Genomic DNA, 20,984 nt, shown 5'->3' with positions numbered 1-20,984 from the left:
CAAATGAAGACGGAAGAGGGGACCAACCTCTCCCTCCCTTAAGCACGATCCGATGTATCGTGTCCTCGAACCTCGAACCTATCGATTTACATCAGTTTTCTCGACGAACGTCTGCAACGTTCGTTATGTCATATTAATGACGGCGATGATTTTCTACAATTTATGGTTTAAAAATTTCTTAATAAGCTGTTCAATGTCAATACCAACTTCGATCATGTACCAGTGAATATTATTGGGTTGGCAACTAAGTAATTGCCGATTTGTTCAATAAAATAAAAATTTCTTTTTTACTAGGAACGAAGTTTAATCTGTAATGTATTTTCCATTTTGTTCGATGACCTTTTGCCATCTCTCTGACAACTTGAAAATTCCACGCTCGTAGAAAGTCTGATCCTTTTCGGCCAAAAACTGACTTAAGTGAGATTTTACAGCGTCATCGTCATTAAAAGTTTTACCACGAAGGGAGTTGTCCAGGGATCGAAATAAGTGGTAATCCGATGGCGCGAGATCAGGGCTATATGGTGGGTGTAACATCAATTTCCAACCAATATCCATCAATTTTTGCCGAGTGGACAAAGACGTGTGCGGCCTAGCATTGTCCTGGTGGAAAATGACACCTTTACGATTGGCCAATTCTGGTCGCTTTTCCTTGACCGCTGCATTCAATTTGTCCAGTTGCTAACATTCACAGTTAATAAAAAATAACATAATAATAATAATTTTATAATATAACATTTACGGATATCATAAAAATGGGAGTGAGAGACATCTATAACTGAAATCGGCAATTACTTAGTTGCCAACGCAATATATTATATATATATAATTATATAATATAGTATTATAGTATTGTAGTATAGTATATAATAGTATAGTAGTATAGTATATAATATAGTATTATATATTAATAAAACAGCATATACTATAACAATAACAGCAGGTTGATATATATCAACCCAGTAACATAAATAATTTCTGTTGCTGCTGTTATTACAGTTCGACAAATAACAGATAAATAGATGAATGGTCAGCGATTTTCCTCGCTGTTTAATTCTGCTGTAATGATCACGGAGGTGCCCCGCGCGCAAGTAAATTGGACAAAAACGAACGAGAACGGGGTAAAGATTGCGCGGTTCGAAAGGCAGGCTTTTAACCATGCTTAATCAACGCGTAACAAGAAGAGGAGGATGCGAAATATATAACCGAAATTTATTATGTCTCTACCGTGTAGTCGTTTTGCCCGGCTCTGTAGATTCAGTGTATTAGCATCTTCTGTTCCACTGAAAGTTAAGAATTCACGTTGGAAACAGTGAAGAAAATCCTGGAGACATTATCAGCCAAAAATTACTTAATTTGACGAAGACACCTCGATTCGCATTCGCATGGAGAACATATATGTTCCGGATGGTCGCACAATATCAAACAGACTGTAGGTAACATATAGCTCGAGTATTGTGGCAAGCCCCGCCCATCCAAGTCAAGGTTTGGCCCAGAAAGCTGATGTGGACGAGACTCGTCACTTCCGCTTGGATGGTTAATGACGTTCGATCAAATTCCGAGGAATTCGGCGGAGAATTGAAGTCCTTAAAAAGCGTTGCTTGAAGGTCATTCGGTATCCTCTGGCACGTGGCATTTATCCCACCACCCGCCAATAGATACCGAGGAAATGTAATACGAAGTCTTAAAATTTCAGTTTCGAGACATCTTGATAGATTCTGAAATAAACTAGTCCACGCAATTAAAGAGAAGCCACATGAAATTCAATAAAGTAGAACAAATTCCTCGAATCGCTAATAGTTCCTTATAATACCAAAAATGTTAAGAATCTTCAAAATTTCGTTAAAAAATCAACATCTTACAATTCCTTTTGACTAGCATTTATCAGCAGAAGGTCGATGTCGATGCGACTTTAATCCTTTGCATAAAACAGCTAAAGAGACTCCATATTATGACCGATAAATTTTTCATCTTTGATCTCCTCCAACTTTGAGGCAACGAAACTTGAAGCAGAAACATGACCCCTTAACACGTTAAGCAGTGCTAATCTTTTAAACCAGATTTATTATAGAAATTCATTTCTATTACGATATTGTCATTCATCTTATATTATTGTGATCTGAATCGATAGAATTTTACTAAACTATTTACTGTGACAAATTTTATCTTTCCAGATTCGGTTTTATTAATTAAATTAGGTAATGCGAAGGTAATATTGGACGTTTAACATGTTGAAACGAGCCCAAGCAGAACAATGTAAAAGCTTTTTACACGAAGTTACAGAATTTCAAAGTTTGGCAACTTTTCGGTCACAATTTAGTGTTCTATTGACTTTTTGGAGTAGTTTATGTTCGTTTTTTTTCAAGTGGGAAACGGTAGGAATTTATGTTACAACCCAATGTTCCACCCAAAATGTGTGCCGAACAAGAAAAGCTTGGAAACGGGGGCGGTGAGCAAAGAAAGGTTGGGAAACTATGGTTTGAACTTACAGGTCGATGCGCAGTGTCAAGGAAACTGATACGTACGACGTTATTGAACGAGCTCATGATTCTGACCTTCGTCGTAGGTGGACTCATGTAAACATTATGACATTTAATCTGATTTGGCCGGGAGTGCCGTACCTGGAACACCTCGGGATTTCTCGTATATCTCCGACTGAAATTAGAGAGGGCGCGCTGCCAGAAATGGTAGAGAGTAAATTGCACCGTCGCCATTTCATCAGGTGTAGTTAATGGCTTTGACCCTCTATCTGATTGACTCCGAAATCCATGACTAAGCCTTACTTCTGTGTTACTTTCGCCTGATATCTAGAATATTATATATCTTGAACTTATATTTCGACACCCTTTGCACTCGGAGAATTCTCTTAAATCGCCTAACAGCAACGCGAACGCAATTATTCGTCAAGCAGTAAGTAAGAAAATGTAATGACTACGCTGCGGATCTTCATGCAAAATAAAAATCTTGTACATTAGTTACAAGATACGTCAATTAACCGTCGGAGGACGGAGAGGACGGTGCCGTGTCATTTCTGACTTATAACAAAATCTCACATAAACATATTTTTGTTATTTTTGCATTACGTTCGTCATGCGAGGGTTAAATAAAAATATATTTCTTGTCTTAGTAGCTCCAGCGCATTCGAGGCAATACAAAAATAGTCCCAAATTCTTCCGAAGCTATCACTTTGTTTTGTATTTCGTGTACCCATTTTTGCCACATATGCCAAAAGTCCAATCATGACTTTACTTAGATAGGATTTCGCATAAAATTGTGTTTGTACGGATTTTATCAAATAAAAATTGCTTATCTTGAAATTGCCATAATAACCAGGAGCCCCGTTATGTTCCTTTTGAGGCAAAGCGTTAATACGTTTAATCAGTTACCGTTTTCACTTCGGAACTCGTGCATTGCACCTGACCTAAATATTTGCATTATGTATGATCCTTTTAATTTGATGAATATGCGATTTAGTACGCGCTTAATTTTCAGCAATTTTCTAGTGCCAATGAATTTGGTAACATAGAAATTGTTTTGAATTAAGTATGATAGCATTTAATGGCGCTTCAGAGTCACTATTTGAATCCAGAAGGTTAATCCGTGTAGCAAGTGTCCGGAGATCATCGTGTTACCCGAATCTAGGCGACAGAACCGGAACTTTCGTGATAACGATTTTTTCGATATCAACAGACACCCTTTAGATACGTTACACAGCCGCCGGCACATCCGTAAGTCGTTAGCAGATATTAATTGAATGTTCGCCGCTCGCTTAATGAGAACAACCAACATCAATGGCAAGACTCGTTAGCTGTGCTTCGAATAAAGCCTTGAAAACATCGAGATTTTACAAGATTCTGTTGGGAAGGTATAACGTTGCATTTTAAACGTGATACGACGGTGTTTGTAACACAGTTTCCGTGAAAACAGACCGTCTCATTATTGTCTGTTTTCTGGAAGAAGATACTGAATTGTATGTCGTGAATCTGAAGTGTAATATAAGTGTGAAATGTTGCAGGTCGGAAGTATAATAATATGAGGAGTAAAATATTTGCAATCTGAAATAATATAAAAGCAAAATATAAGATCTGGACAATTTTTACTTTGCACAGGTCTGATCATTAGGTACATTAATTTTAGTGTACATTTAACGAGTTAGCTATTTTTGACGAGTATACTCGTCATAACCCAAAATGTTACCATTTCTTCGTGACGAGTATACTCGTCAAAAACAGCTAAATGGTTAAGAAGGATGTTCTTTAATTCTTTGATATTCTTTATTAAAGTGTTGATATTCTTTTATAAAAGTATTGTATTTAAACAAAGTACGAAGAAAATCAAACATTTACAGTATAATCGCAGTAACCTACGCATTTTAAAAAAAATTGATTACAAAACGTTATAAATATGTAAAAAATACATATTATTAAGTTTTAACATCTAAAAGATAAATCGTAACAGTAAGAAATTATCTCGGCATTTAAATCCACTTAATCTGAAATCTGCGCCTAGTTAATTCATCCCAAGCAGACGAATCCTACTTTTAAGGAAATTGCAGAAGTTTCACCTCTGCATCTGCTTCGCTCGGTTTCTTCGTTCCATCCAAGCTTTATCAGTTTCGTAGTCACCGTGGAGAATTCACGGAAAAGAAAGTCATTCCTCAAACTTTCTCGACCATTCATCGGTCAATTACACATTCTATTTATAATCGCGAACAGTCAGTGCCGAAATCAGTATGAATTTTATAAATATTTCATCGTGATTGTACCCTGTATCGACATGCAGTCGTTAACTTTAATATTTAGAAACCACCGTTTAGACAATTTTTACTTCGTTCCATTATAATTTAGCTCGTAACAGAGAAAAGGACGTGGTCAGGTATAAGTAAAATTATTAAAATTATTATACAATTATTTTACCCAAACCTCGTACTCAGAATTAGATTCTAAGACCCCAAAAATCGTATAAATAATTATTACATAACGCATAGTGCACAAATAACAATGATACGAATTAAGTCCGCCTTTTGATGATTTTAATTTATCGTAAGACCTGTCAGCCACATCGTGTGAAAAGATGTAAAAATTTAAAGAAAAATGTAAAAAAAAAAACAATGGAAAGAAAATTTTCCAGAAGTTCCATATGCTTAAATTCATTCACGAACGCGTGAAATAGGGACTTCCACTGTCTGGCAGCGTACAAAAGCGTCAGGGGCAAACAATTTGACAGCCGTATATTCTTCGGTTCCGAATCCTTTATGCACCGCTAACGTACTTTGACCAGAAATTTTACGGTCGACACGATCGAAGACAGACCGTGCGCGTTCGGCTGGCCGAGAACAATGAATTTTCATCGGGATTCAAGCCTGCCCCCAGTTGCCATCCATCACGATTCAGGGCGCCAACAACGCGTTGTCTCACGAGGATTTCCGGCTGAAATCTTCCGGGGAGCCTCGAACCCGTTCTTGTACTACACACGACACACGCGGACATACTGCGTTCACGAAATTCAATTCGCCGCAACGATTCCGAGAACAATGGCAGTGTCCGGCCGAAATCGCTACCCGATATCTTCCCTTGTTGCCGACCCGTCAGCAGCCGCAGTCATCGAGTGCTTTTCACAGAACACCGAGATTTTCGATAGAGACCTTTCCCTTACAATTGTGAAAATTCTGCTAGGTCCGGAGTTCTTTTTTCGAATAAATGGGTTTCATCGAATAACGAATCCTTTTGCTTCGTGAAATCATCGAATAAATATCTTACTTCGAAACACAGTGGAAAAACGCAGCCTCCTACACGTGGAAAACATACAAGGGATGATTCCCAACTCGAGATTTCAAAAAATTCTGAAACTTTGGGGATACGTAAAGCATGTATAGATATGTATTACAGAATTTTTTTCTTGCATAAATTATCTTTAATCATTCGCAAGCTGTACAAGATAGGATAAAATTTTCAAACTAACGTTACCTTTTTGTCCAAATCTATCATGTAGTTTTACAAACAATTAACAAATCGTATATCACGTGATAGGTTTGGACAGAGGAAGTGAACTTTTTTTCTATCTTGCACAGTTCGCGAATTATAGCAATAAAATAAAAAATTGCCGAATATTTCAGGAGTAATTTCCACCCATTAAAGCGAATTTGCGCAAGAAAAAGAATTGCATAATACATATTGTTTAGTCATAGGGAATTAGCGCGGTATTCTGTGATAAGTAAACCGCAGATTTTTAAGCAAAATGGACACTTTTTAAATAAAATTTTACGAAACAGAAATTACATGTATTTCTTTTATGAATAGTGTTCGCATACTAAAAATAATGTAATAGTGTTCTGAAAGTCTTTCGATGTCTCCATCGTGTCATGTTTCGTTTATTCACTTTCATCATAAATGCATAAAATCCGCAGGCTAGTAATTACTTTACAAGAATAGCAGATTAACTCTTAGCTGATTTTAATTTTCGTTATATAAAAACGTTGTCAGTTGCAGATATTTTTAAGCGTTTGTAACAAAATATGGGGCATGTGTTGCGATATGTTTAGAGATCCACATATCGCCACGTACGCAATCACATTTACTGATACATGATAAATTTCCGCGGTCAGATGGCAAAACGCGATATCTTCAATTTCCGTCAAAATTGAGATATGTGCTCTTCCGCGTGCGTCCAGATGAAATATAGAAACTGGCAAAGCGTGACATGCCTGTGCCGCGCAGTTTAGGATACAGATGAGGTGACAATTCATTGCATATCGTATTTCTCGTTACTCCGAAATGCCGTACTGTAATAAATTCGTCCTTTGGATTTCATTCTTTTGGATTTCATGGGATTCCGCAGAAGCTTGTTAAACAAATATGGAGAATAATTTCAAATCCAGGAATCACGTAAACTTCTCTCAAACCAGCTGCGTAAAATCTTAATTGTCCTCTACGAATGTATTATTTTAATAAAAATGCGGTTCAAAAATTTGGTTTTGATCGAGCTGTAAGTAAAACAACTTGCTTCTGAAAATAACGATGAGGGATGTAACCTTAAAGAATAGAATTATAAAGAAGCATAAACGTAACTATAAATATAATCATAAGGAAGAATATAACTATCAAGAACAAAACTGTAACCTTAAAGAATAGAATTATAAAGGAGTATAAACGTAACTATTAATATAATCATAAGGAAGAATATACCTATGAAGAACAAAACTGTAACCTTAAAGAATAGAATTATAAAGAAGTATGAACGTAACTATAAATATAATCATAAGGAAGAATATAACTATCAAGAACAAAACTAATACAAATTTCTCATCTTCCAATTTACTAAAATTCAAAATCGTTTAGTGCTGGTGTAACCCCATCTGAGGATTCGAAGAATAGTTGGCAGTGTTTTCTAATAATTGTGTTAAGTGTGCATTGTACCGAAGATATTTATGCATTAAAGTGAATTTACAGAACATGTTAGAGTTTTTATTCTAATACGACGCGTTGATAGTTGCATCTGATTCCGGGTATACGACTAACAAGGGATGGAATGAATTAGTCATCTGATACACTAGCTATAAAGTTTTACCTTCGACGCATAAAGTTTTTGTTGCCCGTTACTTTCGAGTAGGTACCGTTAGTATATCAAGAAACTTATGGTTCATAAACTATGAACCACGTAAGGACGAATTATCCTGTGCTTTGAAAGTGATTTCAAAGAAATCCTTGTGTCATTAGATCTGACCAAGCTTCAAATGGCATTCTCGATCATCGTCCAATACCATTTTTCTCTGTTACATTTTCTTAAATAACGTGAACCGACAACTTGAAAATGTCGTAATCTTCTCTTCATCTTACATTTCATACTTATTCTCCTCTATACCATTTTAGAACCTTCATACGAGTAACTTCAAGAAATATTACAGCGCTGGGCATAAAGATTGTGTCGCTAAAGCATTTTTTTTTATACGGAGTCCAACAGTGTAAGAGATGTTAGGCTGATGCGCGGGACGTGTTTCTTTGGTGCTTGAATAATTAACGAATCGTATGCACGTGAAAACTTTTTATGCATGCAGATAAAATAACGTTTCTATGTTTTACGATACCAAGAATAATGATGGATTGTACTCGATGAAATTGTACTTAAAATGAAAGCGATAGGATTTATGCAACAAGCCAGTAGTATGATACTAAAAAATATACTTTTCTAAGTTATACGAAATCTATTTTTTAAGGCCACTTAACCACTTGCCATTTTTTGTCGAGTCTGACTCGTAACGAAGATTTCTAGTAATAACCTGTTAAGTATGAATGCTATTTCATTTTTTTGTAAGTCGGAATAATATGTCATCAATATTTAAGCAGTCAAGTAAATATAAGCACATGATAAATGTAAAATTTTCCTTCTCTTCTAAGAAATTATTAAAACCGGAAAAGTTCTAATTATTGTAACTGTGTAGGAAATGATACCGCAAGGGGTTGAAATTATTCTTTCTCTCCTTAAATCGTTTTAATTAATTTCGATCGCGAAGAAGTTGCACCATAAGAACTTAACCCTAGAAAGATAACCATATGACAACGTACGTAAAAGATAACCATACGCTTCAGAGGCGCATGCTTTTCTAAGGCGTCAATTTTATACTAACAATGGATATTTATTTAAGTTAATCTAGTCATTTTAAAGGTTTGGCATTATTGTAAAAATTAAATGCATTTATATTATATTTTTTTATATTTTAAGTAATTTTAAACTTAAATCACTAGACCTCTATGAAAAATTAACAAAAATCAACAGTCTTCGCAGGCGCCTCTGCGACGTAGGTTATCTTTCTCGGGTTAAATAGCTGCCATTAAATTGTTAAAAGCGTCCATCGCACAATGGTTAACCGAATTGCTGCTAATTCGAGTTTATTTTGAAAGTCTATTTAAGAATCAACACGTTCTCTACCAAGTCATTGTTTTCAAGCGAAGTCTCTCGCAAGCCACGTGCGTCGCAACAGATATACATTGTAGACTTTGAAAAATATTTTTTCATACGATATGAAATTCTACAATTGTTCCGTTACGTTTTATCCGTCGATGATAAAAATATCACATGGCTGAAACCAAGTTTCGTTGATCACAAAAAAAAAACGGTACTCACAACAGAAAACGTTTCGAATGAGGTCAGCGTAAGTTATTCTATTTTTGAAATCCCCTTGAACTCGAAATCAGTGTGCTTGTTGTGAAACAAGCTCTGAGCGTTACCGTCTACCTTCGCTACCATCGCGTTACACCGTTACAGTCTCCGAACTCGATTTCGCCAGGGACCCAGCGTCGAAAATTCGGAGTACATTCGTTTAACCCTCGAAATACGAACCTTCCGAGAACAACGGAGATTCGAAATGGCTCGGTGGATGCAGCAGATGCACAGCCGAAAGAAATCGTGATGCAAGAGGTTAATAACAAAAGAATAAGAATTAGTGGTCTTTGGTTTGCGTCAGATAGACCCAATTAATTTAAAGCGATTAAGATGAAACCCAACACTGACTAATGCGACGATACCGGGTCAGAACGACCCGACCTTCGCCGGGTTAATGAAGCTCACGAGTTGCGTCGCGTATTCTAGGAAAATCCGTTTCCGTCGTATCATAAATCGTTTGGCCACGGAATAACGAATCCCGACGGCACTTTCAGTGTTTCTCCTCCGTCACCGCAGATAAACGGAGACGACGTCAACCGTGATCGATTGGCCGCTGCGTATCTGATCTGGCCGTTTCGGGAACGAGATCTCTGTACGCCACCCTGTGATCCTGCACCCTACACAATGGACTCCTCTCGATTCCGTACTGCGTTCCCCAATTTAATTTGCCCAAGCCTCCAGGATTACACGCTGCAAGATTAGTGGCTTACGCATCGATCATCGAGCCTAGCCGGTGTGCATGCCTACCATCCCGAGATCAGGCGAAAGTAAACGATCCGCGCGACTGTTCATCCAAATTCGTGACAACTTTCGTCTCCTCTGACCTGAACAATGCAGTACTCTCTCTCCCTCTCTCTCTCTTTCTCTCTTTCTCTCTGTTTTTTCTCTCTGGCGCAATCGTTTTTTCGCTGAGTATGCCCGAGATTTCATCCGGAATAATTAAAAGCGCGCCCTTGTTCTAAAAAATATAGTGTTTACCAGGGGTGCGAGTGTTCGTTAATAGAATCACAGTAGATAAAAAAGAACAAGGTAATAAAAGTGCAAGGTAATAAAAGTCTTGCAATTAGGACTAGGACGCAGCTGAGGATCGTACTAAATTTATGAAAGTAGATTGTTTGTGTCAATATAGATTAAAAATAGGCATTGATTCGTTCGGAAAGTTGTTTCGTTTTCCAATAAAATTTCGTTTCGTAAGAATGTTAAAAATGCACTCGATTCAGTAGTTTGCCAATAAAAAAACATGACTCTTCTACGATCATAAGATTTCAAAGCAACCAGAAAAATGTAAAGAAGTTCTTACAGATACATATATCTTAATATGAAATAATTCAATAAAAATTTTGAAAGACTTTTAGAGGTGCAAAAATATTTTCTTGTTATAATCATGCTGTAGATTTTTATGAATGTGTGAAATATAGATATAAGCATTATCTCTATTACTATTATATTTTAAAGATGAACTCTGAAACGCGCGGACCCCCTTCTATATTTCAGCATAAGTAACGTTGTGGGATTGCGTTATAATATATTTATTATTATTATTATTATTATTATTATTGTTATTATTTATTATAGGTCACATAATATATAACCTCAAGTTTTAGTATTCATTTACACGTTTGCAGACAAATTAAAACTTTTGTGTGGGGTCGCCAACTTACCCCAGGGAGTCGTCCTAGAGCTCATAAATGTAACCACTCGGTCTCTGAAGAAAGTGCTGTTTACAAAAAAGATAGAATTATAATACGAAATCTGCTATTTTCGCGATTTTATAGAGAGATTTATCTGCAGGTAACGATAATCGCTAAATAATTAAATAAACAGTTAATATAGAGATTACTGTATTGCTGACACCTTTTCGTTCATTCCTGTTTCTTGTCAGAGCTGTCACGAATGTGGCGAACACATTTTACACCATTTCACTGTGAAATCGTATATTATATAACACGACGTTTGAACCTTTAACATGGCTGAGTCTGAAAGTGTTTCGTAAAACGTTTGTTGTAGATACGATCGATTCGTCATGGCGATACACAGGCAAATATGAAAGCGGTAAGGTACCCCTTAATATCAATCTAACAATCATTGTTTTGCTAGTCGAGCGTTAGATCGCGTAGCTTCTTTTGCTATGGCTTGTCCGTCGATGCAGAAGTGCGCACAGAATCTCGATCTATCTTTCCTGTCATAATCAAACAACAACACATGTTTCTGAAGCATTTTGGAAAATTGGAAACAACTTAGGGTGCAAAAACAAAATTTCACTTTTCAAGACAAAACTTGTTTTCGTTATTGACAAAAGCATTGTTATTTTTGGTTAATAAATATAATGTTCTAACTGTACTGTGGATTTCGCACATTTTCGAGAAAAGTAAGTGGGTGAATCTTCGGTATTTGCAAAACACAAGACTCAATAAAACGCAAAATTTTATGTCAAATGAAAATACATGTCACGACTACCCAAATAAAAATCGTCCGCATCAATTGCAAGAAATAGAAATTAAATAGAAAATTCATTCTTTCTTTAATCATTTTAATAGATTCAAAATCATACATTGATATTCTTAAATTCTTGTGATCGTTCTACTATTTTAAATTTCAGTTACCCACTTTGGCTATAAATGCATAAAATTCGCAGAGTCTAGTCATGACTACGAACACTAGAACTAGTCAAAATGACTGGTCTTTAATTCTTTCTTTTAGAGTTCTTAACATTATAAAAATGTTTCTATGTGAAATTTTTAGATACACTTCTGTATTGAAGCATTGCATAACTCATAACTAAATTACAGTTTGTATGCATTTACAGCATTCACAAACATAATAAAATGCAGCTCGAAACAGTTTCCATAGCTATTATTATACTAAAACTTATAATAAAAGAGACAAGCTCCTATATTATTCCAGTCATTATAATCTACAATAACTCATGAAAGTGTTTATTTGCACAAACATGCGCTAATAAGAATTGTTTAATTTTCACCGCGTCAAAAATTGCTGAGATTGCTGAAATCGCGGATAATAAAAACATTTCTAACTAAATCAGCCTCGCAGATCGTTAAAGGCAACAAGCACTATGAAAATCAGGCGAACATTCCCTTGGTTACTCCGCTTCCATAGAACAGGGGACACAATCTTCCCTCAGCTCCACCACAATAAATTACAAAATTACAATCGTCTCGCATACGTGTCACCAATCTCTGCGAGCAATCATAGTGTCACATTCGCGTGACGCTGCTAAGATTTAGTCCAAGATCAGTCTAACAACGTTCTATTCGACTATCCTTGTACAAATAACAGGAACCGAAGGCTCCGGTCGCAATCGCGCGACACTAACATGTCAATTTTAACCCTTTGCACTCCGCTGTCCCCTCTCGCGGGACATCGTAATTCTAGCATATCACTCGGATGTCCCCTCTCGTGGGACATTAAAGTTTATTAGTGATTACGGGGAATTGAGTTATCTCAGCGCAACTTTTTGAGACATGCATGTTTCCCTGAAGTTTTCTCTTGAAATGGCACAAGAAATCAAATCAAAATATAGTAAAATTACTAAGATACATACAAGAAATGTCAGCGAGTTTTGACGAGAACGTGAGAGGCGTGCTCACGACGGTCCGAGCACTTCAATGGCGCCACTTGAAAAGAGCGATAAGGCAAGTTTGTAGAAGAAAGATCGGTATGCGAACATAGCACTCACTGTATAGTGAGATTTATAATCATAAAATCTGGAGGAAAAGATTTTCAAAGCTGAACTCAGTCTAGTTTGAAGCGTCGAGAGGTATAGATAGATCTAACGAATGAGAAAATCGGAAAAGTGATTCTTCTCTTGGTAAGTAAATTGTTTGGTAAAAGTTTTTTTGGTAAATATTATCTTGTGAGTTAGTAATAACAATTAGAAATTTTCAACCTATGTATTTATTCATATTTTTTATTAGAACAATGGCTAAACGTTCAAACACGAATGAGTCTCATGACACAAGTAGTAGCGAAGTTGAGCTCCAGATAGACGTTTATACAGATATGTTAGAAATGTTACACAGAAATGTTACTACAGATATGTAGAAGGTTTTCTTCTTCGTTTTGATAGCAGTGAGAGTGATATCGTCCAAGCAACAAGGCGACGAGAGAAAGAGTTCGCATAGATAGCGATTACAACAACAAAACAAAATTATAAAACAAACAATAACAAAATTATAAAAAATAAAATATTGATTTTTTTGCAAATTTCTCGATTTCAGCCAAATTCATATAAGTCCAATATCATTATAATATGTTAATTAGTTCCAAAACCATACTAAATAATACGAGGGTCTGTAAATGCCCGTTTCTGCCGAAAAGTGCCGCTGAGTAACTGGTAGCCAACGTCCAGAATGGTTCGGAGTGCTAAGGGTTAAAACTGTCGCGCAAAAGCTCTCCACTCAAGGGGAAAAAAAGTTTCGCGGAAAGTAAACAAAATGTCACCAATCCTATTCTCGCCGGCGCGGCGCGCAGTAGTCCGGGAAGCGGTAATTTGTGTCCGAAATTGTGTTAGCGTTATTACAAGGTTTAAGGTCATAGTATAATCAGGTCATTGAATTCGTCTCGACATCAGTATAATCTTATGAAGTGAAAAATATATAGCAGTATTAAAAAATTCGTCTCGGCACCAGTTATAACGTTATTAAGTCAAAAAGTTTGTTAAAATCTACGTGGAATTCTTACAGGTATTTGCACTTAAAGTTGCCTATATATGTTAACAATAGTTCAAACTTTCCTATAAATGAAGTCCGATGTCCATCACTTTTAATCAATTTTGTATAAGCTTCCACGATGTTCGAATTGGTAAAAACTAACACTTTCTCTCGATGAGATATAAAATTCTTATGAAGTGTCTAAATAACTGAAAATATTCTAAATAGATGAAGATTTCCTGTATACACATATAACGTTATACCAGCTCGCGAAGGCAGTTACCGGAGGAACTAATATTTTGGATTTTGAAGCTTCAATAGGTTCCCGCTTCGAAGAAAAAAAAATTTTTTAATATAAAAGTTGAGAAATTCACTTTTTGCCAGAAATTATCGCTTCCCGGACTACTGCGAGGCGCTGTGGATCCCGTGGAGGTAATAATTCTCGTTCGCATAAAGAGACCGCAGTCTGCGAGGAACTGGCTGGCCCGGATTTAAACAGCCGCTAGATTATAATCTGCCATAAAATTAAGGCGTAAAAAAGGCTCGGAACGCCGATAAAAATAATCACGGGAGCAGACGCTAATTCCCAACTAGAGGGAGAGAGAAAGAGAGAGAGAGAGAGAGAGAGAGAGAGAGAGAGAGAGAGAGAGAGAAATGATGATCCTGGCGGTTGGACAGGAGGGTGCGGGGTGGATAGTCACAGAGCTCGTAAAGCCGACGGATTTCTCTGTCTTGCTAGTTTCGAGGGAAAGGGAGTCCGTGTCTTAAACCACCGCGGGCATTTTCACTCCTCTCAATTATCCCGAATGTCATCTGCATTCGTAAGGACGGGGCCCTGGAAACTAATCTGCATTTCGGTTCGTTTGCGCGCTGACAATTTTCTCGGCCGCCTAGCTTCTCGGCCTGGACTGCCTCGCCTCGTCTAGCTTTGCCGCGCTCCTACGTCGTTATGCCTCACTCTACTTCGTTCCGACTCGTTCCGACTCGTTCCGACTCGTTCTGACTCGTTCTGACTCATTTTGCCTCGCTTTGCCTCGACGCGTCGCGACAAGCATTTTCGTCGGTATTTATGCCTCCGCTCGTACTTACACGATCAACCGGATTATTCCCCCCTGGAGATACATGGCCGCCTCGGAAAATAAGTTAACGATTGCAATTTGTGGCCAGAGTTGGGCAATAAGTAATCGGATCAATGATCAACGATTACGCCCACGCTGCGGAATTTTAGACAAGTAAGATACTTCAGAACGTGCAATAAATATGGAAAAAAGATTTGAGTAAATAAGCGCGAAATAATTTCAGGATATGTAGGAAATATTCAGATCGTGTAGGATATATAGGCAGCGAAGCTTGGGTCCATTGAGACCCAGAGTATAAATACTGTTGTTCGACTATCTAGTTTCTGACAATTAATTGAAATTTTATTATATTTAGGAGAAATTAAAATGTTCGGAAAGAGTACCTTAACAAGTGCCATGAAAAAATTCATGAATAAAATTATAAATAATCCTAAGTATACTCGGATATTATTTTTGTCAGGAAGATTCGCCGTTCGATGCATATTAGCGCGATAAAAAGGAACGATATTAACACCCAAAAAATATTGTCCATTTAGAAGATTTGGAAAATCTCCGATCTTGATAAAAAAGAAACTTCATCTCAATATTCATCGTTTCGAACGGAATAACTTTATCCTGTGTATCGGCAGAAATAACGGAGGTATTAAAGGATCCAGGATAAACGGAACATCTTGTACATTTTGATATGTTTGGAGTAATGCTCTGAATCTCTATAAGCATTTTTATTGAAAGCATGTTGAGTTATAGCTGGTGTAAGCCTCCTGGAACGAAATTGGTTTTGTGGTGAGCCCATGTAGCGGCTGTTCCCTCCATGCAAAGTTACAAAGTCAAAGGTTATTTTCGTCCTTACGAGTGTGGCTATGGTCGATGCCAGGCTCGTCCGAAAAATACACGCGTTACCAAAATTGTAGTGCTTTTAACAGAACAATTCGTTTCGAATCACTTTGCTGCATGGATGAAGTTGAGAGTTCCGATCATAGTGAATTATTTGCCGAGCACGTGCACAAAAGCGCGCAAGCTGTGCTTAATGATATTATGCGATACTTCTCACTGAATATCGCGAAGCAAAATATTCGGTTCGTGTGAACACAACAACGATAAGGAACGCATGAAATGTCAAGGAAACGCGACCGCGTAATTTCGCCAGGAAAATCGATGCAAAAAGAAGTTCGTTTTTTCAAATGAAACATAATTGGAACGGGCGAAACAAGATTGCATTGAAAGCTGGGAGAATTGCGTGCAATCGTTCTTCCGAGTTCCTTTGAAAGCCAAGGAATAGCAAGAGTCATAATAAAGAGATATTAAATAAAAAGTAACCAACACGTACAACTACGAACATTCTGTAAAATATCGTCTTGCAATAAGTTACGTAAGAAAATTCCTCCGGAATCGCGTTTAGCATTTTCGTCGAATTTTTCTTCTCTTATCTACTCCAGCCGCTGGCGTTGACACTTTGTCAGGTAGTATCACTTATGCGTGACTTCCTTGAATCGGTGTTTATCGGCTGGAGTCACGCAAACGTGAATTTGTCATTTTCGGTCGTATCGCGGCAAGCTGAGATAATGATTTCCGCCATTGGCCGAGGTAAACGATGAAACTAAATAAATATTATATTTTATAATAACAACAACGACAATTTTCCGAGCAACAAGTTGGGCGCATCTCGCAGAGATACGCGCGGCTGTTAAAGCGATAAAGTGATAGCGCGAGGAACAATGTTCACGTGTCCGAAACGAGCATACATAGTTTCGCTCGCTCGTACAGCCGATTACACAATAGAATCTGTTATGGGAATAATACAATATGCAAGGGACAGGTTCGTCAATTATCCAGGGATTTCCATTCGCAAATTGACAACCAGTCGGTAAAGTGACCTTGCAATCAGGCTCGTCAGTGTTTCAATGGACTAATCTGTTTATCCTCGCGAAAGCGCCATAGAGCCGCGCCTCTGTTCGTGCAGATCGCGATTCGACCAATTAGGTTTTCAGGGCAACGAACCGACCTCAAACTAGCCGAAAAGTCGACCCGGTCGAACACACGTTCTCCTTCGGAACACACGAATCCCTCCGGCAAGTTCTGATTCAAGTGCAAGGAATTCGTTTGAATATTCATCGGTCGCGGCTGAATGCCCGGCTAACGAATGTCCCGCGTGTCACAAATCGATTTAATCGAATTGTTTATCGAGGAGGGCGCCCATCGGAAAGTATCGATATTCCGCGCGCAGACTCTTGCTGCTCGTTCTTTAAATCCTTTGCGCTCGAAATAACTGATTTTATTGCCCCGTGTGTTCTATTATGCTTTTTGCGTACGCTCGTATATCAGACTTTTTATACCGGCCTTCCGATTCTCCTTTACTAATTAAAAGTTATGGTGGACGGAGACAATTATTTATCGGCGAGCGTCGGCGAAAACAAGCGAAACAGTTAAAACGTTGGAGAAACTTGATAATATTGTAACATTCTTTGTTTGCTAAAGTTATTAAGAAAGTCAATAACTCTTTCTGTTTAACGTCAAATTGTAACAATTCACGCAGTTTTTTTATCGGACAAGTAGAGTGCTGATTTTATGCATTTATAGTAAAACTGTGTTGATGAAATATGAAATCGCGAAGACACAAGATGAATTTAATAATACTGTTACGCTATCTTCCAATTATTAAATAAATCATTTCTTTCAATAATTTATTTTTATTTAATACCTATTTCGTACAATCGTGTTGGAAAATTTTTATTTTGCACAAAGATTCACGACCTGCTGATAAAAACAAACTATATAGAATTATTTCAGTCGTTTGTTTATTATCTTGAACGGTAATACAAAATTATACTACATTTAATAATTCTGTCTAGTATTTTAGTTAAAGAAAGTTCTTAGATGTTTTCCAAAATTTTCGATACAATTACGATTACTAGATATCGCATGTCAGAAAATTAGAATAATAAAAGAATTATAACAATTCCACAAGTTCTTCGATTATTTAATTTTTGTTCAACTTGCATACACGATAGAAATGATTATTATTATTATATTTCTAGATAATTGATCGCACGGTTTATTACGTGTCCACCAGTTCGGCGAAAGAAAGTACGAAACCTGAGCGATAAACTTTACAGTTGCTCGAGTGCGGAATACGTGGGCTTTGTTTATGGGTGTAATTATTGTTATCGTTATGCAAATAAGTTGCGCACCGTTACACGCATCGAATCATTACCGTGGCCCTATCAACGCGTGTAGTTTCGCGTTTACTCAGATAACTGTTTATCAGTAGCTAGCCGCACCGGTAACCACCGGAGAGTTGTTTCTCCGGAAGGATTCAGGAACTCTGTTAGCATTGTACCGCGACCGCAGATTACGAGATGCAATCGTTACTTACGTTGCGGTCTGTAACTTTTTGTCTGCGATATCATGCGAACTTCCTCGAATTTACATAAGAGTATAAAACAAAGACGTAATAACACTTTCGTATAATTTTACTTTTATAGAATCAATTGCGTAAGTTTCATTCCACCGCTAACACTGCACTTTAACCCGTACAATCTTTAGTCCGTACGCGGTATTTATGAAAAGTTTGACCTACCACGATCTTCGTATGCTTCATTGTACCGCCATAATGTACGTACAAATAACGTGGAATGAATAAAATAATATAAAATAAAAATAACACGAAAAATAGATATTTTTTGTATTATAGTACTTTTGTAATTTTCGTCGGCATTGAAAGGGTTATAAAATACAAATAAACGCAATAAAAACGAGAGGTGTAAGTAAACAGATGTTAGTGTTTTAACAGTTAAATGAAATCTAACCTCGAGCAGATTTAGTCTAAGGATTTAATCTAAGACTAGACTAAGGATTTAATCTACACTAAATCACTAAATGTGATTTCTGATGTATGCTGATTTTGTGGACTCTTACAGTTTACATTCGACAATTATTATCGAAGGATAACATGTTAACGCACGAATCAAATCAATCTAGAATATCACAGATGATATTGTCGAAGAAGTGATAAAGATTCGATCAGTTCTGTGAGGAAGATGAAGTCTTTGGAATAGGATCTAATTACTGCGTCAATTAATTATTTGTCTATAAATCTTGACATTTCCATTTTCCTTGAGCGAATTCCTTCAATTCTATAAAAACTTTAGAACTGCGAAACTGTTTTTCGAAACCAGACGTAACCCATCAAATAGTCGACACGGCGAAAATCAAAATTGTTTCCCAACACAAAGCTGAATCCTAATACAAAACAAAAAACTAGTTTTTCTCATTTAGTATAAATTCGGTTACAGCCAGCATTGCAATAGACGGACAGCGCATTTTCTGCATTCGTGATACAAATGTTATTAAGAGCGCATCCAAGTATTTACGTGATACTACAATAAATAAATACAGAAAACGCAAAGACGTCGAAACAAAAATAAATCGCTAGACCAACAAGTCAAAACGGAGACCGCGTAGCGAAATTAAATCCTCCTTTGCTCTTTCTGTTACAGTGCAGCGGCCACGCGGTGCACTGTTTCGCGGGCGGTCCGCGGAAGAGCAACGAGTCGCAGTGTCCGATGCTGCAGAAACTGGAGAAGCCGATCCTGTCGTCGTCAACGGCGATCACGCCGCCGATGTCCAAGTCGACGATCGTGCGAAACCACTTGAACAGCACCTGCAGCGTGACGAACTCGCCGCACCAGAAGAAGCTGAGGTTCCACCTGGCGAAGGAGAGGAAGGCCAGCACCACGCTGGGCATCATAATGAGCGCGTTCATCGTCTGCTGGCTGCCTTTCTTCGTTCTGGCGCTGGTCAGACCGTTCCTGAGCGACCCGGACGCGATCCCGCCGTTCCTTTCGAGCCTGTTCCTCTGGCTGGGCTACTGCAACAGCCTTCTAAACCCGATCATTTACGCGACCCTGAACAGGGACTTCCGGAAGCCGTTCCGCGAGATCCTCTACTTCCGGTGCAGCAACCTGAACCACATGATGCGCGAGGAGTTCTATCAGAGCCAGTACGGCGACCCGATCAACAACTACGAGATCAAGGCCGGCGAGATGGACGGCGCGGAACGCTTGGACAACCAAGGAGTCGAGGCGATCGACGTCGCCGCGAACATGCCCAACGAGAGCTTCCTGTGATCCGGGATGGAGGACGCGTCCGCTCTCGATCGTCCGGATTCTGGCCGCCGTTAGACGAGAAAGTTCCGGCCGCGAACGCGTTGCCGATCGCCGATCCGGAGACACACCTGTCGCGCCGGTCAATTAATCGCTCGAAAGCGCGGGATTAATCGGCCCGGTCGAGGACCAGCAGCGGTAGCTGTTCTCGATTTGTCCGCCGTCTGACGGTGTCCTAACTCTGTGTTCGGTGACCGGTTTATCGGCGAGGTCGGTTAGAGGATTCGCTTGTTCCGCGGATTTTGTCCTGCCGTCCGAGCCGCGTCGGGCCCGGCCGACGATAAGCTGGCTCTGGACATCGAGAGGTCCTTCCTGTTTCTCGTGACAACCGGCGGAGTCCTGTCTCAGCGCAGCCGGATAAAGGATTTCGGGTCCCCGAAGAGCCCGTTTCGTAGCCACTGTGTAAAGCGTGCTACGCCAGCCAAGATGCTAGACTACCAAAGAGATTCCCTTGGGTATTTGACGTGGCTCGGTGATTTTCCCGGTTAGAGGGAGCGAGAACACATGTAGGAAACCTTTGATGCTTGATAACTAAAGTACGTCTTTCGCTTAATGTATCCAGACCTAGAAACGCGACGGTGTCCCGCGAATACCTGCATTATATGAGTGACAGCGATGGCCGAAAGGAAGCTCGGAAGTGCAGCAGCACGGTAATGTGATTACGATTTCAGGAACGGCTGCCAGGGTTTGCGGTGGTGATTTGTTTGTTGGGAAGACTGCCGAAAATTCGGAACCACTTGCTCAGTTTTTGATGAATTTTCACTTGGGTTCTAGCAGGCGATTCGTCTGCTGCAAGATAAACTGCACGGTTATTCCGATCCGTTGGGGAGCTCTTGATTTCTCTTTGTGGCTAATGAATTCGAAAATTGCTCTGCGCTAGTGGGAGAATTTGTTGGAAACGTTGATTGGTTCTTGAA

The 20,984-nt window shown here is 38.5% G+C and overlaps 1 protein-coding gene across 2 annotated transcripts in view; it reads left to right on the top strand.

Moving 5' to 3' along the window:
* 5-HT7 (5-hydroxytryptamine receptor 7) overlaps positions 1-20,168 on the top strand; it is a 289,833-nt gene extending 269,665 nt beyond the window's left edge. The window contains exons 7-8 of one of the 2 annotated variants that reach the window (XM_076520991.1): positions 11,164-11,208; positions 19,402-20,168. In XM_076520991.1, the coding sequence (XP_076377106.1) occupies positions 11,164-11,208; positions 19,402-20,031 (675 nt within the window). In that variant the 3' untranslated portion in view covers positions 20,032-20,168. The remainder of the gene's footprint in view (positions 1-11,163; positions 11,209-19,401) is intronic. The other variant, XM_076520992.1, reaches the window with a different exon arrangement.
* Positions 20,169-20,984: the final 816 nt, after the last annotated feature.

Source organism: Megalopta genalis, chromosome 4, assembly GCF_051020955.1.
Source record: "Megalopta genalis isolate 19385.01 chromosome 4, iyMegGena1_principal, whole genome shotgun sequence".
Classification (NCBI taxonomy): domain Eukaryota; kingdom Metazoa; phylum Arthropoda; class Insecta; order Hymenoptera; family Halictidae; genus Megalopta; species Megalopta genalis.
The sequence above is the reverse complement of the archived record's forward strand: the minus strand, read 5'-3'. Positions and strand labels throughout refer to the sequence as shown.